Genomic DNA, 27,020 nt, shown 5'->3' with positions numbered 1-27,020 from the left:
TAGAAAGAGAAAGAGAAAGAGAAAGAGAGAAAGAGAAAGAGAAAGAGAAAGAGAAAGAGAAAGAGAAAGAGAAAGAGAAAGAGAAAGAGAAAGAGAAAGAGAAAGAGAAAGAGAAAGAGAAAGAGAAAGAGAAAGAGAAGGAGAGAGAGAAAGAGAAAGAGAAGGAGAGAGAGAAAGAGAAAGAGAAAGAGGAGAAGAGAAGAGAAAATTGAAGAGAAGAGAAGAGAAGAGAAGAGAAGAGAAGAGAAGAGAAGAGAAGACAAGACAAGACAAGACAAGACAAAGACAAGAAGAGAAAAAAGAAAAGAAAGCAGGTAGAGAGAAAAGGCAGAGAGAAAGGAGAGAGCACAGAGACAGAGCAGGAAGAAAGCACAGATCTGAGAGTGAGAGGAATAGAGAGCAACAGAAAGAGAGAGAATGAGAGAAAGTTATAGAGAAAGTGAGAGAGACAAAGCAGAACGGAATCAGAAAGAGAGGAAGAAGAGAGAGAAAATAAAATGCAGGGAGAGAGAAAGCAGAGAGACAAAGGAGAGAGAGAGCAGAGAGGGAGAGGAGGGAGAAAAAGCACAGATAGGATGCGTCCAAGGATGTCAGGGAGGGGGATGATCCCCTGATACTGTGTTTCAGAACCTTTGTAGAGCGCTGAAGGGGAATCTGACAAACCAGAGATGTCTGCAGGAGCTGGTGAGCAGGACACAGGATTGAGTTGTACCTCCCCAGATGGGACCACGCAGAAGTTTTTTATTTCTCAGTTCACCTGTTTGTTATGGGTCTTTACCCCCAGTGCTGCAGCTCACTCATCTCAACACAACACACGTGACAAGCTCTCCCCCCAGCCCAGAATTTGGATATGGGCCACGTAAAGGAGGAACCAGGGCGTACGATGGCTGTGCTGCATTCAGAGTGGAAGAAAAGATGGATCATCCAACCAGACTGAGTACCAAGAAATATTTTATTGTACATGTAATCAAAGTTTAAAAAACAGACAAGAAGGAGCAAGGGACAGATTTATCAAGCACGTATGCAGGGTACAGAAATACAACCAGTAAAGAATCAGCATATATTAGTACCCTTTGCTCCCCCCTCCCTGCCCCAGTGAAGGAGGGTTATACAGGTGAGATTTGTAATGCTTCAACTCAAGCTTTCTCAGTAATTGTACACTTGAACTGACACAGCTGAAGCATGTTCAGTTTCATGAGAGTATGTGCGTTCAAAACAGTTGTTTATAAACAAACCCATCACCTCTTTAGTGGTTTGTAGCATTACTCATTTGACACCAAGAACATAGGTATATGACTAATGATTTAGCAGCTATAACTGTCTTGTTATATCTGAACTGGCACTATCTTTAAGTATAATCAATTTTAGAAAATAGATTCCTTAGGTTTAACAGTATGTAGTAAAGAATATATTATCTAGTGGCAAAACTGTCATGTGCAGAGGCAGAGGATGTATTCACAGGGAAGCTGAATGCTGAGCAGGGGGCACGTTGGCTGAGCAGAACTAAAAAAGCTGAAGCTCAGGAGCACGAGCTGCACAGAGTTACACCTCAGTATCATTGGTGTAAGTTTCAGAATATCTGGTTTGAAAAATATGGTATTCATCCCACATCGACATCCATCTCCCAGCTTAACTCACAACCCAGATCCTCCCTACCTACCACACCAGGGTTTTAAAACAGTTCTAGCAATGTAACTCCTGTTCTGCCTTATGCTGCAAGGAAGAGGCTTCTATTCTCTTCCAGAGCCAGGTAGGAAGAAGTCTGAAAGTGAATGCAGAGCATTCTCCCTCTCAACCCTCATTTTCCCTCCTAATATACAAAGGTGAAGGCTTTCAGAGCAGAGAGCTTTGCAACTTTTTTCCAGTACAAGCTGATTTTCTCTCAATAGCTTAGAAATAAGCCTCCACAAAAAAATATAATCTATGCAGCATCTAGCAAGGGATGAATTAAATCAGTCTCACAAGTGCTAAATCCTGCATTGAAAGCAAGACAAGTTTTGGAATCCCCACAAAGAGAGTTTTGTTTATTCTTCAGTGGCCCAGTGCCCCAGCAAAGACTCTCTGCAAAACTTCCAGAAAAGGCCCATGAAAAGGTAGACAAAGCCAGAAACAAAATAACAGTAACTACATATCTGGATTCTAATGCCCTTTAGGACTCTATCAGCTTTTGGCTTAAAATGCAAGTGAATCATGACATATCAACAAAACCATCATCTTCATCTAGTTCAGCCTGCAGCATGGTCCAATGCAGATTGTTACAGTCAAAGTACACACCCAGGACATGAATTCACACACATTGCACCTCTTGATTTTTGATGTAAATAAAGACAGTCTAACCCCTAAGTCCTCTGCCACAAAGAGCCCATTATGTCTGGTAGTTGTGCAACACCACCTGTTCCAGGCCAGCTGAGCTACCACATTTTTTTGTTCTCACACATGCATCTGTTTGCAGAAAAATCTACACGGCTCCAAGCTTAAACTCTCTGACATATTACCTTAGCTTTCAAAGAATCAAAATAAATTCTCCTAACAGTGTTCAAATGTCAGAAATTCACACAACTGACAAATTCATTGAAAATATCTCACCAGTTAGTCTCCTGTACATGCCAACTGCACAGTCATAAAAGTCTCCCAGCTCTTCTTTACACTTCTCAGCTTTGAAACAAGACTCAACAGAAGTATCTCAGGATTAACAGACCTAGGTGCAAGGGGAAAAAGCTGTTCTGTACCTCAGTAATTATTGCTCAGTACTTATCTGTTTTAAGCAACGATGTTTCAATTTATCCTGCACTTCAGCAGAGACAGCTTCCCTACCATGACAGAAACAGCAGCCTTTCCACAGGAAAAAGTATCTAACATTTAGCTGGCCACTTTTTCTTAGCTATTAGGTTTAACAAGGTGGATTTGCTTAGCTTCCCATTCTAACAGTGTTACTGAGTTGGCTGATTTCTGAAAGGAGAGTCTTGAAAGTAGAGTAGTAGCTGGGATGCACGTTTCTCTAAGAACTATAGAAGTTTATTAGCTATGCTAAAACACTACTCAGAGAGCCTAAAATTGCTCAAGACTCACCAGCTACCTAGACAGAACAGCTGCCCCACAAAAGTGATTGCACTAATAACTGAACTTGAAGACATACACTACAAGAAAGCCAAGAAAGGAAATCTTGTGCGACCAAAGGTTCTCTTTTATCACCCGAAAGAAGCTACCTGATACTTTGAAGCACTTCTTTCTTCCACAGGAATAGCCAACATACCTTTTTGGAGGCAGTTTAGACAGTGACTGCTCAAAAGTATTTCTACAGAACTGCTTTTTGGAAGAGAGAATAAGTTATTTTACTATTTGCACAAATTTGAATTTACTACACTCATTTTACTCTGATGTTTTAGCTACAAGGTACCTGCACAAGATACATCAGCAGAGATAGCACATTGTTAATACTACATATGTAAACCAAGAAACAACAGGTCCTTTCATCAAGGTGTGATATTGCAGAGAAGCCATTTTGTGGTAGTCCAAGAGGCTGCAAATCTGCATTTCTGCACCAAGGAGGTTCCTGGTGAGCCCAACAGAGAAATCGTGCTCCACAAAGGTGACCACCATCCATCCTGGAACAGCAGCAGGAGATTCAAGCAACCAGTGTTTGCAGTTAATATTCTGAGGAAGGGTTCCATTCATTGGGTGCATATTGCTGTACATAAGGTGCATAAACCCCTCAGGTGTGAGATCAGCGTGAGGAGAAGCCAGTTGCAAGGCTGCAGCCAACTACTGGTGTCATGTCCCAGATCTGGAAGAAAATATTGTGTGAGAATGACACAGCATTACTAAAAGACCTAAGAGGTATTTCTGTAAGAGGCACAGAATAGAAGCAAGCATAAAGACAACCCTGGACACAAGGTAACAAATTCTGATGTAAATGTCACAACAAGATACAGCAGCCTTACAAATCAAAAGCCAAACTTAGGGCTTGAGCCTTCAAGCAATTCTCTGTAGGCTTTTTCTAAAAAGTGCTGTGCAGTTTGTTATCAACATGCTTGGAGAAAAACAGGACAGACTGGAAGAGTCTCAGCTCTGACCTGCATGGTGGATATATGGCTTAAGCACAGCAAGATGCTACATCAGATTTCCATGTCCCTGTCTCATAACCTCTGGCAATGCTTCAAGAAGCCAGGCAGCTCAGAAGGCTGCACATTTCATTATATCTATATCTTTAAGGCTGCTGGCAGATTCTCCTGCTGCCACTGCCTGCTTTCTTTGTCCAGAGGACACTAACAGTGACCTTCTCTGACAGCCTGACTCCATAACAGCAGAGTCAGAGATCATTGCTTCATTCAGCTGCAGGAAGAAGAGTCTGCAACAAACACAATTCTTGCTGGTCACAACAGTCAGCTTTGTAGCAACACACAAGCTGTAATTTTCTATTAAATATCTCTACTAAGTGCAGAAAAAAAGTACATGGATACCTTCACAATTCGGTCACTCCCACAAGTCACCATGAGCCCTCTGGAGATGTCCATGGACATGTGTGAAATGTTGTGTTTTCCTTCATGAAAGGTTGCCAAGGAAGTACGGCTGCAAAAGAAAAAAAATCAAATCAAAGCCAAGCACCAGGTGAAACTTGGTGCAAACTTGAGGCAAACTTGATGACAGCAGTGCAAAACAAACTTACAAGAAAATGAAGTTGTCCAAGTACTAATACATGAGTCCTGAGAACTGCAGTGCCATATTAAAGGGGACAGAATTAAATCAGCAAGTCAAGCTAAGGCATTGCTTGTGCATTTACACAGATGTGACATTTCCTGCACCCTGACTGTCAACACTAGAGCAGAAGTGGGACACTGCATTACTAAATAATATTGGTTATAAAGTCAAGCTCAGCAACATTTTTTTCTGCAAGTTAGCCAGTCAGTCAACCACAGCACAGCAACTCTCTGTAAAAAAACCAAACCAACACAAAAACCCAATAAAAAAACCCTACCAACCCAAAAAAAACCCCAAACAACAAGAAAACTCCAACTACTCCCAACACTGGCATCTGATTTATTTCTGCCCTTTAGCATTCCAGGTGTCCAAGAAGGTGACAAGACATTTCACTGCAAGGAAGACTTTAACAAGGCAGCTAATGATGTTCCCCAGCAGTTTGTTTGCGTGGATGGATAATGTAAGGATGTAAGGATGAAAAGAATACTCCCATACAGTTTTCACTAAGTGTACATGAACTAATGCATATAAATCCTGGCACCTATGATGAATTTTCAAGAACCCACTCAGCACTTCTAAATGCAATCAATAGTCTGTTCCTGAAAACCTTGAGACAATTATGTTTCAACTCTAGATCCGGGCTCATGGAAAAGAAGAAATAAAGTGGGTAAAAAAAGTTGTAATACCACATCTTATCCAAATCACCATGCAGAGCCACTTGAGGGATCTGGAGTGCTTTTAGCGCCCAAGGCAAAGGTGGCCAAATATTAGCAAAGAGTCAACTTGGCATGTTTGTGTAGCACTGTGTGTGACCATGGAGCAAGCACAAGTGTTTCTGAACCTCTGCAGTGTTCCTTTAATTTATTATTCCTTAATACTCACTCTTCATCCTTGATTGACTCAAAACAGGAATCACAGACACGGACCTGGAACTCAAATCCCATGATTGGGTAACTTGAGCGTTTGGTACTGCACTTGCCACACACTGCTTGCCCACACTTCCTGCAATGATGCTTCAGTGAAAAAAAAAACATAAAAAAATCACTGTATTGTGCCACTTAACCACCTTACCAAGTGTTCATTGAACAAAGCTTCTGTTCTGTAACCTGTTTAGAAGCAACCTGTTAGGAAGTCTTCTGTTACTTCCATCAGTGACCCAGGACTCTGGAGTTCTTAACAGTCTTCCTGGCCATTAATGGGCTCATTTCCATATTGTCCCTATCCACATTCTTCTCTGTCTGCAAGCTCCTTCTGGGAGCAAGGAGGCTGAACAAGCAACCATGGAAATAACAGTCTAAGAAAGCCAGAAACAGATGAGTGTCTTGGTGTTCGTCCAGTCCCTCCAGAAAAAAAGGGCTCTGGAAATCTTCCATATTCTAACCCAGAAAGAGCAGGGCCACATTAAGCTGCATTTTGCTCAGTTATGGGGCACTGTGTGTCACTCTACACTACACTTAGGGATTAGCTGTCCACAGGTTCAGTGCACAGAAATATTCAGAGAAATCAGAGCACTCCCAGAGCAGCCTGCTTTGCTCTGTGGTAGAAGCTGGATACACCACTTTCCACAGAATTTGGAAATTTCCTAACAATGCCTGGAAGCCTCGACCTCTCAATAAACCCTCATTTCAAAGAGCAAAAATATTCAAACTTTAAAAGGTCTAACAGCTTTAGTGGTTTTCTGTTTACGTTCTGCTGAAGTACACTTAAGTATTCTCATCAGGGGCATCTTGGTTTGGGCCAGGATAAAGTCTTGTGCTTTCTGCCTTGTGCTTTTGCTTTCAGCTCAGTCTCTTGTAAGTAGCTGCACTTGCTGAAGTGAACAGCAGGTTTCTCAGTCAGTGTCTGCTTCTAGGACTGATAACACTTGATGTTTATAGTTACTGCTAGAGACTGGTGTGCAGAGCCAAGGACACTGCTCAGCTCTGAGGAACACTTTGCCCTCTGGAAGGAGAAAAGGAGTAAAGAGGTCACACCTGCAACACTCCCTTAGGCAGGAACAGACAAGATAAAAGACCAAAATTGACCATACACGTGATCAAACATGTGTATGATCCCATACACATCATACTCAGTATAAATTTGAGGGATCACAAGGGTCAAACCCCTGCCTTCTTCTCCTGTCCCTGTTTGCTTCAGCATCCTGGGAGGATTCCGTCCATTCCTGATCCATCCCAGCCTGAATCCCTGTGTTCCTTCCTCCAGCTCCTGACTGCTGCTGACTCCAGGATTCCAGCCTGGACTTTCCCAGGGCTGCTCTGCAGCCTCAGGGGTGATGTGAGAGTTATTGGGGGAGAGGGGGGAGGAACATGGGATCAATTTTCCTGTCTATTTGTATATATTTAGTAATTTTTTCCCTTTTATCATTACTGTTTCATTAAAGCTGTGTAGTTTAGTTTCTAACCCCTAAGTCTCTCTCCCTTATTCTCTCTCCTTTCTTTATCAGGAAGGGGGGGGGGGGAATTAATAGAGAGCATCTGTTATTTGGTTTAATTACCAGCCCAGCATTAAACCATGACCAGCAGCCTCACCTGTCTCAATCCTAATGTCTTAGTGTCCCACATTTGCTTTATATTCCAGAAGAAAGGTTGTTCACACTTCTGACAGGAATCACTTTCTAACCATTGAGGAGCCTACAAAAGAGCAAGAGATGCAAGCAATCAGAAATATTTTTCCTCATGACAGACAAGGAAGTTTTGTTTTCAGAACCCAAAGTAAAGTTTTGTATGGAAAGATGCCCTGTCAGGTACAGTACACAGAAAATTTAGGCTATAAAATCCAAATACAAGACTACAACTACTACTAATACTACTACAACTACTACTTGTTAGCTACATACCTCCTATACTTTTTAAGCACAGAGCAGGATGTTATGTTACCACCTTAATAAGAAAACTAATGCAAACATCTAAGTTATTAACCTTAATTCACTAGATTAAGTGCCTAGATGATTTTTAAGGGCTAGTGTAATCCAAGCTGTAAAATCTATAAAGCAGACATCCCCTCTAAGGGGGGAGAGAACTGAGAAGTAAATTCTGAAATTAAATATCCTTTCTATGATTGCAATTTGAAATAATTAAGAACTCATCTGCATTTTCCATCCTGCCCACATCCTCACTAAGTATCCTTCTCCCACCCACATTTTTTTCCCTGCCATAAACAGACCAGGGCAAATGAAAATAGTCAGAGCTTTCATACATCTCAGCACTCTCAGATACTTTAAGTGAGCATTCTAGTAAGGGACAGGTGAGAGAGAAGCACATTTTTAGCACATAGGCTTGAATTAGAACATCCTGTACAACCTCAGCCACCTGATGGGGGTCTCCCTGAAAATCAACAGGAGAAAACTGGAATGAAGCTTTTCTCCTCAGTTCCCTAACATCCCTTGCTGACAGCAGTAAACCAACAGTACTGCCAGTGGCACCACTACCTTATCATGCCTATTTAAACTAGATGTCCAGTTCCTACACCTTCAACCTTGAGTGCATTTCCTTCCCTACCCCATGCTAGTGGAAAATATTGTAAAGGGTACTAACAAATCCAGCATGGGGAGTGGGGAGGAGAGCAGAGAAAATAAGTCACCTCTTTGCAATATGAGTTCCATAGTGCTGACAATAGCAGTTTTCACTTCATAGCATTTTTGAGAAGACAATCCATTTCCTGTCTCCCAGGAGAGAGAAGCATGTCTTCCTATTCTTTTCATCTTAATTTCAGGCATTAAATCTGAGCTAAAAACCTGCCAACTCTACCAGTGCTATTACCAACATCCAGTTGGAACTGTCTAAGATCAACAGCACAGCTGTCAGTGGAGCCTTTACCATTCCTTCTAATAAAAAAGTCACTCTTCTTGTCTTACATGCATTGGTGCATCTCTGAAGTGTCATCAGCAAACCTGCTGAGGGTACACAAGATTCCACTGTTCATGTCACCAAAGATATTTAACAGTGATGGTCCCAGGACTGATCTCCACTTGGGAAATCAAGCCATTGACTGTGACTCTTTGAGTGTGACCATCCAGCCAGTTCCTCATCCATCGAGTGATCCATGTCCCTCCACTTCAGAGACAAGGATGTTCTACAGAACAATGTCAAATGCTTTGCACAAGCCTGGCAGATAACATCAATTGTTCTTCTCTTTTCCACCAACACTGTAACACTCCTGTCCTAGAAGGCCACCAGGGTATCAGGCACGATCTGTCCTTTGTGAAGCCTTTGACATCAGACATGACCTTACCTCCTCTCTGCTGATATCCATGTTCCAAACAGCAATTCCCCCATCAGCTGAGCAGGACACCAGCTGCCTTGTCAGCTGGATGTAGCAGATAGCCTGCACCTTGTCACTGCAAACAAAGTAGACACTATTTACACAGGTATTTCACCCAAGATTTGTCTCCCAGCAAACCCCATATCATCCTTGTAAAGCCAAAACTGAATTCCAAACACACTGCTAAGTCTCCTAAGTAGAGCAAGGAAGATGAGCAAACAGATGCTGTCACCTACCTAGCACAACCCTAGCATCAGGATGTTGCCTACAACAGTGTTCTTACAGGCTTGACCAGAACACCAGAAGTACAGCTCCATGTGCACATCTGCTGGCAGGAAGCACTGGCAGGGAGCTGAGCATCAAGTGGCTCACAGCTGCTTTGCAGTGGTGGAGTTGACTCAAAAAAGCCATTCCCCTTCTCAGAACTTACTCTCCCCATCAGTAGGAAGGTTGATGCTAAGTGTGGTGTCTGAAGAGAAACTGTTGGTAAGTCTTCAATAGGACACATGATGCAGCAGTAGCAGCACTATCAAGTTCTCCAGTGACAGACTTCAGTTACTTCTGCATAACCAGTACTCTGTTACTAGTTTTTTTAGCCATAAAACTAAATACTCAAGATTTAACAAGAGTTCCAGGGCTAAGGCTATCAGTCTTGATCAAAGGTGGATAGAGGCATCTATGGAATGAGACAAGGGGAGAATGCACTACACAAATAAGATCTCTCTGCATTTCTCAGTAGAACACAACTGCAGTGGTGAACTGCCTGTCAGACTGAGCTGAGGCCCTGGTTTTAAAAATGGTAGCTAGTGTTATGTCTCTGTAATAATACAGAGTTGATTAAATTGGGACAACTAAGTGCCTAATCCACAGAGCAGTGGAGACATGACATGCTTTTCTGAAGCTGAGATTAACCCTGTAATTTAGCCAGTGAGTTTTTTACCTGACTGAAAGAAAGAGACAAGAGAACAAGAACATACTGAAGCTTATTCTACATGGGTACTCAAACATGTTTAAACATTAAGTTTCTAGCCCCATCCTCAAAGGCAACTCAGTGAAGTATTTACAGTACAGAAGCATGCAACTTCTACATTAAGTCCAAGCAAGATGATTTAGGATTTTACTTACCTTTATATAGAACCTACTTTTATGCAATGTAATGTTCCCATTGTTTAGAAGTAGGTTCTCATGGTTTCAAAGTATCATTAACATAAAAAAAAAACAAACCCCGAACATTTACTGGTAATGCTTTTCCAGAACCAACTATTTTTCTTCTACCTCCAAGCCCTCAGATTTCTGCAAAAAGTTTTTTTCTCCATCATTCACAAAGATTAAAATGTTTTGCCATGCTCTTCAGTCTTCCTGGGACTCTGTGTTCACTACAGAACATGCAAGAAGAACAAGACACCATTACATACTGATGTCCCTGGAGCAGCAGGGTCCTGCCCTTCCTTCCACCAATATCCCACATGATAATGCTGTTGTCAGAGGCACCTGAGAAGAGCAGTCGTTGAACAGGATCCCACCACAGGGAATTAATACTTCCTAGGAAAGAAAATTCAGCAGTTAGATCTAAGGAAACCACTCCTCAACACAAGGATGCTCTTTTGGGTCATTGAAGTGAAACCTGAGGTACTCCCTTACTACAGTAAGAGATACTGAAAGCACCAAGGTGAAGGATAGCATGCAACAGCCTCCTACTAGAGAGACAAAAAGCATGGGATAACAAAGCATCCCTTAGAAGAAAACTAAATGCAAATTTTATGCTACATTAATTCTTGTTTAGAGGATCCTAAACACCTCAAGGAACTTACATATAAGCCAAAGTTGTTTGCTACAAGGATAGCACTGCTCAAGTTGGTACTTGGAAGCCCACTGGACCTCAACAGATAGAATGCTTTCAGCCTAACAGTAACACCTATCAAGAAGTTGCATTCAAAGACAAACTAGTACAAAAGCATACAGAGGGAAAGGAGTCTCTAGGGTCAGGAGAACATTTTTTCTTTCAACTGAAACAATGAGAAATTCTACTTGAAAACAGAAGAGGTATTTACCATCTGAAAAGCCTCAGCTTGCCTCAAAACCAGCTCTATCATTTTACAGTCATCGGTAAATCAGGAGGTCTGCTCAGCTTTAACAAAGTCTACTCTATACTTACAGGGATCAAACAAGGCAGCCTCTTCCAGTGGCTCAAAGACTCATGACCCAGCAAATCATCCCTACCCAGTCAGCTGCTCTGAAAGTTGCCAGTACCACGTGGGAAGAGGGAGGCATTAAGTCTTGTTTAATTCTCTCAGCATATTATTAAATTACACATTCTTGCCTTACTCATTACAGTGACTCCAAGCCATGTTACAGACTATCTGGTTCTTCATTTGATTTAAGGACTTCAGCTATACTGCAGGAGATTTATCTTTGATTAGAAAGAATTGATTCTAAAAGGCTCTCTAGATTTCTTGCATATACTTAGTTTCAGCTAAATGTAAGAAACTCAACTAGTCTTAAAAAGACTGACCAGAAGAGCAAAGTCTGCATTGGGAAGAATTAAGTTTTTTACAGTATAGGTTGAGGGTTGCTAAAGCTCATGTTAGTACTACAAGGTCTGCAGGGGAAAAAAAAAAAACAAAACACATACTTGTCTTTTCAATGTGAAGGAGACTCAAGTTTTTAAAGGTGGCCATCTAGTGGGTAACTTGTGTTTAGTTTAATGTCGTGTTTATTTTTAATGTATAATAAAAATACCTGCTAGTATTTATAGAACTAAGACTTCCCCTCATCAGCAATGTGTCATTCTTTAAGAGTCAGTTACATGTATAGCTTTGAGCAGTTTTTGATACCTACTACCTTGCACTATTTGTTTATTGAGTATCTGTCCTTAAGAGGCAGACATGCTACTGACCATGCCATGCTGATTTACAAAGAGATGCTACATTCAGGCTCAAGTGGAATAAAGAGGAAGAGGTAGGTATGTTACCTTCATGCCCTTTGAGTGTTGTGATAACTGAGCATGTGTTCTGTTCAAGCTTCAGGAGAGTGATCTGTCCAGAATAATCACCAACAAATGCATAACGAGTTTCATGATCATATCTGAACACCAGTCAAGGAGAATTCTCCTTTTGCTCTCAAGAATCATAGAATCATAGAATTGGCTGGGTTGGAAGGGACCTCAGAGATCATCAGGTCCAACCCTTGATCCACTACTGCTGCAGTTCCCAGCCCATGGCACTGAGTGTCACATCCAGGCTCTTTTGAAATATCTCCAGGGATGGAGAATCCACCCCTTCCCTGGGCAGCCCATTCCAATGTCTGATCACCCTCTCCAGAAAGAAATTCTTTCTAATGTCCAACCTAAACCTCCCCTGGCACAACTTGAGACCTCTTGTGCCCTCTTGTCTTGCTGAGAGCTGCCTGGGAAAAGAGACCAACCCCCCCCTGGCTCCAACCTCCTTTCAGGGAGTTGTAGAGAGTGATGAGGTCTCCTCTGAGCCTCCTCTTCTCCAGGCTGAACACCCCCAGCTCCCTCAGCCTCTCCTCATAGGATCTGTGCTCGAGTCCCTTCACCAGTCCAGTTGCCTCCTTTGGACCTGCTCCAGGATCTCAATCTCCTTCCTGAACTGAGGGGCCCAGAAGTTTAGGAGATGAAACAGACAGCACAGCTGTCAGCTACAGAGTCTACACAAACTGGAAGATAACATTTTGATATGCCAGATAAATATTTACAAAGCTTCTTCTAAAGGGGCTGGAGACTGTAATAGTTTAAACCTTCTTCATTCCTCTCCTCACACATCCCTAGGTGTGCAAGCAGGACAGGATGCAAAGTAAGTGAGAAAAGTCTTAGAAAGCCACTGGGGAAGCCATGAGATGATGCATCCCCCAGTTTAATGCAAGCCAAGTAGATTTAAACCATTTGTATCAGATATTCACAGAACACATCATCTCCTCCAAGTGAGAACTCCTCAGGCTACTTGTTGCAGTGCAGAGCTACCATTAGAAGCACCTTACTGGACACTGGCTGGCATTCAGTCTTGTTTAGTATCTGCTCCTATAAACTCTTAGTTTTCTAGCATGTTATCCTAGTTGATGCCCCCAGAACTAAGATACAAGGTCATTGGCTGCCTGCAGCTAGTTTATCTGATGGTGGAAATATACTTGCAATGTTCTAGCAAGCCAAATGGAACAAGATCTTCTGCTGCCTTTAGAAGACTTTTGCTATTCAGAATATAAGCAAAAGCTGTGAAAACCCCATACAGGTAATATCATGTAACCCAAGGGTTGTGTACAGACTCACCTTTCCCTCCTGACACCACACAAAAACACAAGCAGCAGCTAGCACAGTCATCTTTAAATCATTCTGTTCTAATCAACAGAAAAGACTGACTTTAAAAAGCCAGTGTACCAAAAAGCCCAACACTGTAGGTGATAAAGCAGAGCTTTTGCCAGTTGGTGACATTCTGAACACACTTAAGCCTTCAGAATCCTGAGATATACAATGTGCAAATCAACAAATCCACTAGGACTGTGAACACGTGATCACTTCCTCATCTTGGAAGTTTAGGCTGGCATTGTCCCCACTAATCTAGTAAAGAACAGGCACTCTGCTTTGGCTTTCAGCTTACGTATAGGATCATTAATAAATAACTCCTAAGGAATCTCCTGACAGGGAGACCAAGCACCTAATACACAGACCAGAGAGTTAGTTCTTCCAAACATGAGTCCAAAGGCAGGATCAATTACAACACATTTTTAAATGCCATGGCCTTCAGTGGAACCTCATTTCTATCTTGACAGAAAAGGCCATACTCTTCCCCATTTTCAAAACAAACTGTTCCACTACTTGAAATATCATTAGCAGTGAGGGTGAGGCAGCAGTCTGTTTTGTGAGCTAGTCCCCTAATGCACACATCCCCCCCCAGTATTAACCCAGTTCTGCTGTGTTCAGCTGAGGTGAGCCATGTGTGAAATGTTTTGTGGGACACAAACCCCCTGAACTCTAAAACCAGGACAGCAAAAACTGGCAAGAGCAGAATATGAACCCATCAGCTCTTCAGTCAGTAAGGCTGGGTCTGCACAGACAGGAGAAGGCTTAGACAGAGTGCTGGCAACCCAGCATAGCTTTCCTGCTCATTCCTCAGCACCACACAGATACTCAGCAATTCTAGAGAGGTCTTTGTTTTTTCAAGCACTGTAGTTGGCTTCTTTCAGCTTTCAAATCATGCCACTTTGCAACTTTACTGCCATTAATCCTCATACTCCATCCAGTATCTCCAGTCACTGGCCAGTCACATCTAAACTGCCACCAGGAACAAGTGCTCAAAACCAGTTCTTGAATTTAAAGTGTTTAACTCGTGCTCAAAATTTTTGATGTATGAACTACATTTTAAGCTACTGGGTTTGTAAGTCTTTGAAGTGGATAAAGAGCACCCTGAAGTGCTAATATAGCTGAACAGAGATGTTAGGCTACAAATAATCCAGTTAAAAGCAAGCTGCAGGAAAGCCAAGAGCAGCAAAAAAAAATTACTAGAAGTAACAAAGTTTCAGTGTACCCTGTAGCTTAAAGACAGAAAAGATTAATGGGAGCAAAGCCAGAAAAATTCAAGCAGTCCAAAGGGTTTTCATTGTTTTTTCTGCTCTAGTAGGCCTGAAATGCACACTGGCATCTGAACAAAGCCTAGGAAGTATAGAGGGCAGGCCATACAAATAGTTACTTAGTACTTTCACAAGATCCTACAAATATCTCCAAATTAGGACTGTGTTTTTGGTACATCAAGGTCACAATATCCCCTTCTACTGTCTAACAACAAGTAACAGAAATAAAGGTATTCAACATCTAATCAGTGTAAGGGTTTGCAGACTTGCAAGGAATTTTACTCTAGTTTTTTACAGAAAAAGGAGGGAACAAACTGAACTAAAGGAACCAAGTACTCTTCCAGTTTTCTGGGTAGCAAATAATTTTTCAAAGGATACTGCAGACACGAAGCCCAAGAGGTGAAATAGTGTCTCCCCAGCATACTCCCACTCCTGGTGCACATCCAGCTGATACATTTGTCATGCCCAGTGCTGATCACCCACTCTGATGTCAGGCAGAAAGTAATAGCAGACACCCGATTCTGATGAGCTGTGGAAAGAACAAGATTCTGGTCAGTTTTTCCTCAAAATCCAAGTCATGTGTTCTCGTGTTCTAATTCAGAAAGACATGGGTTAAAGATGATATCCATGCAATGCCCCAGGGAGGATTTTTTTTACCACTATATTTTACTTGTCTCCAGACTGAATTAAAAGGTTAGCATTGTTTTTCTTGGTATTTGCCTTATGAATAGCTTACATGAAGCAAGCACATCAGTAAGCTAATGTAAGCCTTCCTCCCACTGTGAGACAAGCTGAGTTCAGCCCAGATCCCCAAGATGCTCTGCTTAAAGAGCAGACAAACCCTCAACTTCCTCTTGCTAGGCCAGGACTCCTGGAGAGTAATGCAACACATCTAAAAACCTTTACTGATTTCTTAAGTCCCTGTATTCCTGACTCCAGGAGACCTAAGCTTAGATTCATGTTTTTAAGCACCTGAAAGTGTATCCAGCTCACAGCATTTAAACCCCTATCTGTGACAGCAACCAAATTCCACCCAGCATTGTCTAAAATGCTGCCACTAAGCAAAGTTACATGAGCATTGGACAGAAATCTCCCTTGCACCCCAAGATGCAGGTACTTCCCTTGACTGAGTTGTCAAGTCATCTTTCTTAGGATAAAGGGGGGTTTGCTGCTTAATGAACAGGGTCTTTTTCTCCTAAGTAAGAGCATGGCTTTTGTCAGTGTCAGAAAGGTATAAAACAAACTGCATTTTGGTTTACTACATAATCTGCAGGCTTTAAGAGTCTCCCTTCAGGCCATTCACATTAATATTCCAATTTTGACCAGCAGCTGACTTTTGTAGTTCCTCTAAAGATGTGCACACAGAGGTTGAAATGAGCATCTCTGTGAGTATAAGAACAACCCCTATTCCCCATGTACCACAAAAATAAAATCTCTTTCATCCTGATTGCTCTCCAAAGGTGACAGAGAAGTCAAGGACTCTTCAGCTGGAAGTAACCAAGGCAAGTGATTACAGACAGTAAATATGGAAACTGCAAATACCAAAATGCACCTTTAGAAAGTTCTTACCCTGACATTCATACAGTATAACTACTCCACTTGAAGAGCAAAATCTGAACTCACTAGTTCTATGGCTTTAAAACTCACAGGCTAATGATGTCCTGAAATTAATGATAATAACTGCAACTCAGACTAAGCTGAATGAGGATTATCCTCAACTAAGTGACAAGTAGGTGGCCAGTCAGCTTTAAAGTATATTTGAACTTGATTAATCTGTGATGGTACCCAGTTTCCCAAGCATTTCAGATTTCTCCCCTTCACACAAATGCTGCTGTAAGCACTGGTTAACAGTTTACCTGGATAGGTCTTCACAAAGTTCATCTTATTAAAGTCCTCTGAAATATGAAACTCCTAAAAGCAAAGTGAAAAGTGTCAGAAAAGATGGTGCATTGATATAAGCAACACTGATACCCAGAAAAGAGCAGTAACCTCCCAGGCCAAAATTTGGATAGCAGCAATGTATCTCACTAGGAATTAGCAGCTTCTTGGGCTGAAGTATAGCACACTGACACACCAAGTGTAAATTAAGGTTATTAGTGAACTTCATTTTCAACAGGGAGCATCATTTCAGAACCAAGTTTGCTGAGGGAAGCTTACAGGAAGAGAGAAGAGCTCATTTGCCCCCAGCAGGAACAAACAAAACTATATTGTAGTATTTCAGATTTAGGTATCTGAGCCTTCATAATGGGCAGCTTTAAGTGAGAATATTCTCTATTTGATCCATTAGGCTTAGTAAATTTTAAAAGCTTACAATTTCAAGTAGCTATCACTAGAATCACTATTCTATATAGTTTTGCATAGGCTATTCACAGCAGTTATCAGCAGAATCACAATGACATTCATGCAGTACTTTGGCTCCTTAGAGGACAGTTATTATTTTGACCTTATTTTCATACAGAAAGAAAACCATGAAAACATCTGAGAGTCACAAGATTCCCCTCCTTTGCCAAGAAAAGAGAGGAAGAACACAGACCCACTTTCTGTTCTGCCATATGTATCTGCTCTTCAGGAGAGGGACACCAATTTCAAGAGCACAGAAAGACAGAAGGAAGGCTTCCCAGAAAGAAAATAAACCAACTCTGCCTTTTGTAATTTTAGAGCTAGTGTTGAAATTTTTACATCAAAAAAACATCTGAAGCAAGAAAATCCAGAGACAAATGCATGGTGAGATACAAGCAGATCCATATTTCTGGCCTGTAGCTGCAGTTCACAACCCCCATTACTGCTCTGTCACAGCACTCTGCTCAGCTTGCAACTGCTTTGTACTCCTCAAAATAATTCTGTGATGAAGTGCAATTGTTTGGGTCCCCTGCTACACTAATGGCTCAAGGACTTCTTGAGGCCAGCAGGCTCACATCTAGCCAGAAGAACCCTTGTTTATTTGCAGCTCTCCCATGCACATCTCAGGTGAACTGCCCAGAAGTCGAGCCATTTAGTAGCAAGTGCACTCCAAAAAGAAGGGAAAGAAAACAAATTACCAGCTGCCAGCAACATCTGATGTTCCCAGACCAGCTAAGCAATTCTAATCTACATTCTGAAGAAAATCAGAGCAACTTACCATGATAGCTCCATTATCCTGCCCTACAAATATTCGTCTGCTGTCATGATGATAAGCCATGGCTGAACATGGGGCTGTCAATAAAAGCAAGCACATCACAATTATTGAAACAGAAGCATTAGGATACACATGACTTTTATGGAAAACAATTACTTCACTCACGACAGAAGCTGTTCAAGATAAAGTAAATTGCTAGAAAGTCATCTGCATATATAATGTCTCTTGGTAAGACTCTACATTAAAGAAGCCCAGGATACAAGTGATGTTTCTAAATCAAAAAAAGGACACTGACATTCCAGATCTACTCAGCACTGAAGCTGCTACTCAGTATTACTTTCTTAAAGATCTAAATGCTAGGGAAAAAAATTAAAAAAGGAACACCTTGGAAAGCAGAGCATATTCTGATGTCCACACATTCAGCCAGTGGTTTGAAAAGCTCACTTATTCAGCAGACAAGTTAGTTGCCAGCATTTGTGAGACATCTGTAGCTGCAGATCCACACAGTGATTTACCTGGTGAAGGATCTGCTTCTGGCAGAATGCTGCTTTAGATCTCACCCACTACTCAGCTAGTTTCAAACTAAAGCCTAAGCCAGAGCTGCTGCAAGCTCCCAAATTCAAGGTCCTCGAGTGAATCCATCCCTCAGGAGAACAGGAAGGAATTATTCCCACACACAGCACGGGTACAAACCCCATGCCACACTTGGCCATCACTTCCCATCTCCAGCACTGTACTTACATGACATGGTGTGATAGATGCTGGGCCAGTACTGTCCACTGTCTCTCTTCAGCCACACTCGGATTGTTCTGTGCCAGGGGAAGACAGGGAAGAAAGAAAGTTTGAAGTGCAGCATCCCTTGTATCTCAACCAGTTCATTACCTACATATGAGCTTCAATCCTCTAAGCTTTTGTGCTACCCGAGCATAAGAGAGGAATAAAACAGTAACAGAAATAATAGTACTCTAACATAACAACAGTACTAAGAATAGCCACCCCTGGATTATGTAGAATATTCTTCAGAACTGTTTATACCCTGTGTTTCAGGAAGTAGGAAATAGGAATTTCAGATCATCCCTGGAATTGCTACATCTTGCATCCCTTTAAATTCTTTCTCCTTGGCTCTGCTGATTTAAGTTAAATTCAAGAAGAAATTTCCAGCCTTAGCAGAACAAACCACAGCTTGTTCTGTAGCAAATGAAGCATTTGATATACTCTAAATAAAACAGAATTGCAAATCATTGCCTTATAGAAGGCTGAACTTGAGAATTTTTTTGAGCTTCTCTGCACAACTCCTCCTCCAGCAAGCCAGATACTGAATATTAGTAACAGAAGCACCTCATCCTCCAGACCAGCACATTACTGACATCTCCATCCACAAATATTGACTTATGGAGTCACAGAGGACATCTGGTTCTATATTATTCCCTCTGAGCTATACCTCTACTCCCTCATGCAAGGAAAAGCACCATTAGTAGCACTGCTCCTCTGGCTTGAACACAAGCAGGATTCTATCAGTCAGTCAAATGAGTCTTGAAATAAATTGACAAGACAAATCAGACAGTATGCTAAAGCTCTTCATAAAACTGTTTTTAGTTTGTAACCTTCCAGAATCAGGGCTTGGAAGGAAAGGAAAAACATTCTTGAGAACATTTAGCGTTGTATCACTTGTGATTGTCAAATTCTGGGAGGAGAGAGATAAAAAAAAGCAGCAAGGAAGTGGAAAGTTAGTTGCAATTAAAAACAACCTACAACAGGCAACTTTGAAGGGAATCAGCATCAGGAAAAGCACACATGTAGACAGTGTTAGTTATTTTAGGACTACTTGAAATTTCCTCTCCAAACCATTGTTTTCCTTCTTATTACTGTTAAATCCAACTTCCTCATTCTTAACTGGGAACAAAAATGATCTGTAAATAAATGTACCTGGTAACACTGTCAAGAGACTTCACTGAGGTGAGTTGTTCTATTTCTAGATATAAAAAGGCTGGTATTTAGAATTCTTTAGAAAAAAAATAGGATTGCCAGTAAGACACCAACAAAAAGAGCTCAGGAGGGGACTGGTATCTTGCATCAGGACAAGAACTCTTCAGGTTGAAGATATAAAGGTAGCACTCTAATTTTGTAATCCATTTAAGAGATTTTCTTTAAAAGACCACTAAAAAATAAAGAGGACAATGCCCACTCTTAATGTACTTTCCTTTTCTAAAACTTGAAACCAATACAGCTGAGTACAGACTGCCTCAGAACAACAATTTTTAGCTATTGAAATAAGTCACTTTTACCACTTCAGTGGCAATGCACATTACTTTAATCTATTAGGGATTTTGCATTAAGACTGTCTCTTAAAAGCTATCACTTGCTCTTTACAATAACCAACACCCTGCTTCAGGGTCAGAAAGTTAACATTTCAGCAGAGAAGATACTATTTCTTTGTAATCTGAGTAAAAACCAAACCAAAACAACCAAACAAAAATGCTTCCAGGTCACTGTTACGATGCAAATGCCAGCAGTAGCATGGGGTAGCACCTACACATTTTAATAAGTCTTTTAATCCACTTTTTAAAGCAGCTCCATCATACTGAATGTGTTCTGATCATTTCAGATGGTACCTTCCACTCCTCTTAACTGAAGTCTTTCACTTCTAACAAAAATCATGCAATTATTTACAATAATACAAAGACCAGGAGTTATTGTAGTGACCAAAATCACACATTGCTGATTTTCTCCAAGACTTTGTTTCCTCCCAGCATTCTGATCCATTACACTGAACTAGCAAGTCAGTATTCACTTTTTCTAATCAAGTATTTTCCTGGAAGTATAATTTGTGTGCTGAGCACTGACAACACAGTCCCCCTCCGAAGTTGAAAACCTAAGCAAACAGCTGCAAGAATTATCAAAGTTAACTTCTGAAAGCTTCTTATTTTGGTTTAAGTGAGATTTAGATTTTACTAGCCTCCTGCTTGCAAAGCTGAGTTGTCAGACAGCTTTATATCTAATTATACAAAGCTCTGACTGGGCAAAATTTGAAGAGATTCTTTCAGTGTATTCAGCAAATAACCTCTGCCAAAATTCCACTTCTCCTCTGTTCTCTCTCTTACAGGCCTCTTGTTGTGGTGCACCTCCCTTTGTGAGGCCAAATTCATCTGTGAAATACCAGTTCCAGCTTAAAGGACTAGAGGAGTCTTCCAGTAATGCCACTTCCACAGTCCCCTTCTACCATAAGACTGTCCTGTCATGCAATCCACCATATCAACCCCAGAGCCTTTAGCACTCTTTTCAAAATCTGGTCTTTATTTAATGATGAGACCTGTGCTCAGGACCCCAGATGAGCTGCCTGCCACTCATCTTGCTCTAAGCAATCCCTACTAAGGGCTAAGAAAGACACAGGTTTGGGTGAAAGCAGTTTCAGTAAGAATGCAAAAATGTTGGAACACATAAAAGAACACCCAGAGATAATAATGGCTAAATAATTTCTAAATTACAGTAGACTCAGATAGCAGAGAGTGACAGGAGGAAATAAAACAAGATTAAGAGACCTCCAGACTTCTCTAACACTGAGTATTGAACCAGAAGTTCCAGTAAGAAAGTATGCACAGTTACAGAATAGTAATTCAAAGGTTTTTTCATTGTTTTTGTTCGTTTTTAATGTAAAGAAACACATGCAAAAGCCATCTTCAAGCAATACTGAGTGTGGCCTTACCAGACTCTAACAATTTTTATCTCAGTTGCTGTTTCCTTTACACAGTAAGCACTCAATAGTGCTGGAGAAAAAAACTGGGGTGAGAGAGCACAAAAAATCCTTCAGCATTCCAACAGTGTTTGTGCTCCTGCCACAAAAGCTGCCCCCTGGAAGCCAAATGCACATGTCAGGGAGAAAGAAGCAATGTAAGATTAGCAGACAAATCCAAACTTGTTGCAACACAAGCACTGTTTCAAGTACTATGCAGCTACACTAGCCCTGTCCCAAGAACTGCATCTTACTAATAATACCTTCACACAACTGCTTTCCCATCTGAAATCTATCACTAACAACTGTTTTCCTAACAAGAAGAGAAGACTGCATTTTTCTGGTAGTCAAAATAAACTAGAAGTGTTTATATTACCATTGAGCCTGTTCCCAAAACAGCATCAGGAGTTTGGCTTAATCACAGTGGATTAAACCACTGCCAAGCTCAAGGACATAGAGAGCACCTGATACTTTTTATCGAATTTCTGCTCACCAAAACATTCATTTTGACCAATATTTAAGCTCTACAACAAAGACCAACAATACACAACCCCCTAATACCACAACTTCATCAGTACTTCAATGCAGAGCAGCTGCTGATGGTCACACAACACCAGTATTCAGAGTTGCTGGTGACTCTCCAGATCCTGCTAGCCTGGAGTAAATATAATGCACTCTTCTTGCATTTAGGGTCTTGTATACAAGCTTACCATCCCTCAGAATCCCCAGCACTCATCCAGCCTCTAGGTATTTGTTGGCTGAGACCAAGGATCATAAGGCAAAGTCCAGAGATTTCACTCTATCACAGGTCTGTGCAGCCCACATTGGCCTCTCTCAGCTCTGGGAAAACACAAGGCAGCTTTGAGAAGGATCCAGCTCCCAGCTGGTACCTGAGATGGCTGCTCAGGCTGAGGGACACATTGCAGCAGTCCCAAACATTGTCTTGGAGCCAGGGTCAGACAGGGGGCCTGCAGGGACACAGAGTTATTCATCCTTTCTAGGGAAGTTCTGAGAAAGCTTCGCAGATGGCAAGTGTCCTGCTGAAAAATCAGACTGCGAAAATTAACTAATTAAGTCCTGCAGATATTCTTGCTAGATTTTTATTGGTATTCATAGATCTACTATGGCACCTTCTGTACTCTCAAAAAAAAAAAAAAAAAAAATAGAACTACAATTCTCCAATGGGAGAATAATCTACAAAATTACTGGAGACTGTTTGTGCACCAGTGTTTTCCTCACTGCTTAACTTGTAAACACATTCCTCTGACTCATTATTATGAAATACCTGAGTATTAAGATGTAATTGAAAACACTTTAGCCCTGCTCTTTTGGTGTACACAGCAGCTCTTTCACTTCTTGAACTCTGTACTTCTCTTGCAGCACAATCAGTTCTGCAGCATTAACACCTACACACCATTTAGTGAACAAACAAGAGAGCAGTAAGTTTGATAACATGTTAGACTGGAGGTGAAGGATACCTGATACTCTCTCAGGCTTTGACACAGTGTAGGAGGTATTCCAGATGAGAGATACACAGTGCAGCAGTTCCTGAAATCTTACAGATATAATAAACACCCAACTTCTCCTAAACATTTACACACAGCACTGGCAATGGCCTCTGCTGTCTGTATCAGACATCAAAACTCACCCAGAGAAAGATGCAGGTGCACCCCTGGCTCTCACCAACATAGTCTAAGCATGCAGACTGCTAACCTGCAGCACTGGACAAACTTGAAAGGCTGCCATGAAATTCTGTTCATGTTTAACTTGCATGTGAACTCTTAAAAATTGCTATTTCCTCTTCTCTCCTTCAGGAAACAGATTAGAGCAAACTGTACACAAACATGTTAAGATTCAGCCCACGCTGGCTGAAAAAATCCAACTTTTCCCTGCACAGCTCAGAAGAATTTTACTTAAGAGTGGAACTTAAAGGAAGCTGCTCAGTCCCATCCTACTACAGAAGAAAAGACCAACCAACCAAGTCCATCCTTCAATCAAACCTAGAAAACACACCTATCACTGCTTGCTGTCCAATTACTGCCACAGTTCACCAAGGAGCAGTACTGCTTCAAAGGCTCAAGACATAAATCCTGCTGCTTTTACACAAGACCTAAACCCTGCCAATTTTACAGAAGCAGCATTACAGACAGGAAGTTGCATTTTAAACTCTAAGAAGCCCCGAGTTTCAAAATCAGGCTCTAAAGACAGGTCCTTCTCTGTGCAGTCACAAAACTCTGTTTCCCTGTTGCCCACCCTTCAGTGCCCACATTGCAGTTTCATGTCATGCAGTCTAAAAGCATGAAAATATTTAATAAGTCAATATTTAACTGTACAGTCAGAGAAGTATATATGCCTTTTATCCTCTGATCCTGTTAGTGCTGTGCTGAATCCTTCTAGCATCCAAAATTCCAGCATTCTGGAAGCTTGGCAAAGACAACCCAAGTATCTGCCACACACTAGAAGCTGATGGCATAGCCCTAGTGCTAATATTAACACATTTAAGAGCCCTTCTTTGACAGCAGGCACCCAAAAGGATGGTTGAAAAAAACATCTGTGAGGAACAGGAGTCCGACCCCAAGTGCTTCAGCAAAATACTTTCAAATAGCCTTTAAACAACATAAGGAAATCTTTGCCTTCTGTTACCCCAAGCTCAAAGCATTTGTAGGTCAGACTTTTAGAATTCAGTGGTAAGTTTTTACTCCAGTCCCAGTAACTGATCTCTCACCAAAGTATTAAGTGTGCTAATCTTCAGGGAGAAAAAAAAAAGCAAAGGAGAAAAAAAAAGCAAAAAGGGTAGGGGGAGATGGAATTAGTCACTTTAAAGAGCTACTTAATAAGTCTTCCTCTTCCAAAATCAGCTCCTTCAACTACCTCCAAAGAGTTCAACAGGCACTTGAAAACAATTCTCAGCACACCACGGAAAAATACATTCTTAGCACCTCTCCCTGAGAAGCAAAGATAGAGAAGAGCTTTCCAGTTTCTCAGAAGTGCTGATAATCAGCACCAACAAGTGCAGCTATAGCCACACGTTTTGTAGGATCAGATTTATGTTGGCAGTTCACTGAGAAATATAAAAATTTGACAGTGTTTCTACCTGATTTGCATTAAGAGCAATATGACATGTCCTATTATAAACATCCTTGTTTTAATGACATCTAATGAAAAACTAACAGCATCTGGTAAACTTCACTCAAACCAGGACAAGTTTACATTCTTTGCACTTGATGTGTTCCACTCACCCCCAAATCCTGGTTTACTTCATTAACATCATGCTGTTGCTATCCAGCCTGTTCACTCTTTTTGACCAAAAAATAAATGCCAGAATACCCAATTTACCGTTCAGGTAACATCAGAGCTCTGTTGATTTTCAGCAGTCATACCCTTCTGATTCTCATAAGATCATGATTTTCAAATGAAATTCATACAACCATAAATGCAAATTCAGTTTTAGAAGTTTTATATTAGAACAGAAAAAAAAAATCCCTCTGCCGAGCTACATCTCAAAGAATGGACTTTCATACTGCAACACTACCATAGCTTCTGGATAGCACTTCTTAAGAAGCATCTCCTACTCCTCTTCACATTTAAAAGTCACTTTCCACAGAGCTGGGGGAAATTCCAGCTCTCACCACTACACTGCAGACACCTCATCTCTCTCCTAGGCCAACCCCCTCTATGCTACTTGCTTCCCCATTTCCAGTTCTGTTTCATCTGAATAACTGGTTAATGACATTACCAGCTTTTCAGACAGATGTCTCACATGCTGTGTGCCCCAGTGATGAGGATCTGGATTAGACATCTTCCCTTTGAACCAGAAAACAGCATCCTCAGTAGCTCATCATAGAATCATAGAATTGGCTGGGTTGGAAGGGACCTCAGAGATCACCAAGTCCAACCCTTGATCCATTCCCCCCCGTGGTTCCCAGCCCATGGCACTGAGTGCCACATCCAGGCTCTTTTGAAATATCTCCAGGGATGGAGAATCCACCCCTTCCCTGGGCAGCCCATTCCCATGTCTGATTATCCTCTCTGTAAAGAAATTCTTTCTTATATCCAACCTAAACCTCCCCTGGCACCACTTGAGACCTCTTGTGCCCTCTTGTTGCCTGGGAAAAGAGACCAACCCCCCCTGGCTCCAACCTCCTTTCAGGGAGTTGTAGAGAGTGATGAGGTCTCCCCTGAGCCTCCTCTTCTCCAGGCTGAACACCCCCAGCTCCCTCAGCCTCACCTCATGGGATCTGTGCTCGATCATCACACCTCCCCTCAGACCCACCAACTCACTCCCTGAACTGTTTCAGCCAGAATGAACCAGGTTTGAGACCCTAAGACTAAGCCGTCAGAACGAGTTTGTTTTGACAGAAGCAGCTGGGGAATCATCACCCTTTCGGTTGGAAAACCTTTCAAGTCATCAAATCCAACCCTCAGCCCAGCTCTGCCCCATCCGCCACTAAGCCACATCCCTCAGCTCCACGGCCACACATCTCTGAAACCCCTCTAGGGACGGTGACGCCACCGAAGACCCAACTCTGACAGCGGGGGAAGGGAACCCACAGGTGATTCCCCTGCAGGCAGGGGAAAACACACTCCACGCAGGGGTTGGGAACACGCACGGAGATCGCATCCTACCAAAGCAGGGAAGCGCTGCGGCCCCGCTGCCTCCGCCGGGAAGCCGCCTCCTGTTATCTTCCTCCCTCCAGGGGCATTTCCTCAGGGCTCCAGGTAAGGAGCCAGGGGTTCCGTGCCTCCTGGGGCAGTCACACCTCGGGACGTGCTGTCCCGTCCCGCCTCGGGGCTGCGATCCGCTCCGCCGGCTGCCACCTCCCCAAGGGACCGCGCCGCCCGGACCCAACCTCGGGGCCCGGGCGTTCAGCCCCAACCCCGCACCGAACGGAAGCCGAGGGGCCGCCCGGGCCTGCCCTGCCCGCCCCGCTCCCGCCATCCCAGGGCCCGGTCCGACCTTTCGCCGAACCCCCGGCGGGGAGCGGGGCCCCTCAGGGGCCTGGCCGCCCGGTGAGGCGCTGGGGCGGGCCGGGCCGCGGGCCTCCGCTCACCTGTCCTCGCTGGCCGTGATGACGCCGTCTTCCTTGGGGATGAGGAGCGCGGCGCTGACCGCGTCCTGGTGCCCCTCGACCTTGCTGAGGAGGACGGGGCGGCTGCTCTGGGGCCGCGAGTGGATCTCGGCCGCCATGTTGCCGCGCGACCGGCCCGGCGCCCATCAGCTGACGGCGCGGGAAGCGCGCGGCGGCCGCCGTAAGGATGCGAGTAGCGGCACCGCCCAGCCCGGCCCAGCCCCGCCCCGCCCCGCCGAACTGCTCCGAGTAGCGGCGCAGCGGGCGGCTCCGGCGTGGGGCGGGCAGGCGCATTCTCTAGACTAGAGGAGCATCCCGGCCGTATCCCGTGGAAAAGAGGGACAGCGGGAGCTGCCACCGAGTGGCGGCAGCGGGAGGTGTCAACCCCGCCACACCGGGATCCAGCGCCTGCTTCGGCGGGAGCGGCTCCGTCCCGCGCAGGGGCCGCCCTGAGGTGTCAGGGAAAGGATGTTCCTTCCCCCCATCCCCAGCCATTAACGGAGGGATGGATGGGAGCCGAGCAAGGACGTGCGGTCACAGGACACACATTGCCTCCTTTCTTTGT

At 42.8% G+C, this 27,020-nt stretch overlaps 2 protein-coding genes across 2 annotated transcripts in view; one reads left to right on the top strand and one right to left on the bottom strand.

The window, feature by feature from the left end:
- The window catches only part of LOC139799655 (uncharacterized), a 152,422-nt gene that overhangs the window by 19,531 nt on the left and 105,871 nt on the right, over positions 1 to 27,020 (top strand). The window lies entirely within an intron of this gene.
- WDFY1 (WD repeat and FYVE domain containing 1) lies at positions 935 to 26,684 on the bottom strand. Its single transcript, XM_071751772.1, has 12 exons — positions 26,438 to 26,684; positions 18,398 to 18,465; positions 17,660 to 17,733; positions 16,398 to 16,452; positions 14,920 to 15,070; positions 11,930 to 12,042; positions 10,374 to 10,500; positions 8,929 to 9,034; positions 7,227 to 7,328; positions 5,581 to 5,711; positions 4,461 to 4,569; positions 935 to 3,784 (listed from the first exon to the last, which is right to left on the bottom strand). The coding sequence occupies exons 1-12, from the start codon at positions 26,572 to 26,574 to the stop codon at positions 3,725 to 3,727; spliced, it is 1,233 nt and encodes a 410-aa protein (XP_071607873.1). The 5' UTR covers positions 26,575 to 26,684; the 3' UTR covers positions 935 to 3,724.

Source organism: Heliangelus exortis, chromosome 9, assembly GCF_036169615.1.
Source record: "Heliangelus exortis chromosome 9, bHelExo1.hap1, whole genome shotgun sequence".
NCBI classification, from domain to species: domain Eukaryota; kingdom Metazoa; phylum Chordata; class Aves; order Apodiformes; family Trochilidae; genus Heliangelus; species Heliangelus exortis.
Note: the sequence above shows the minus strand (reverse complement) of the source record. Positions and strands in the feature narration are given on the sequence as shown.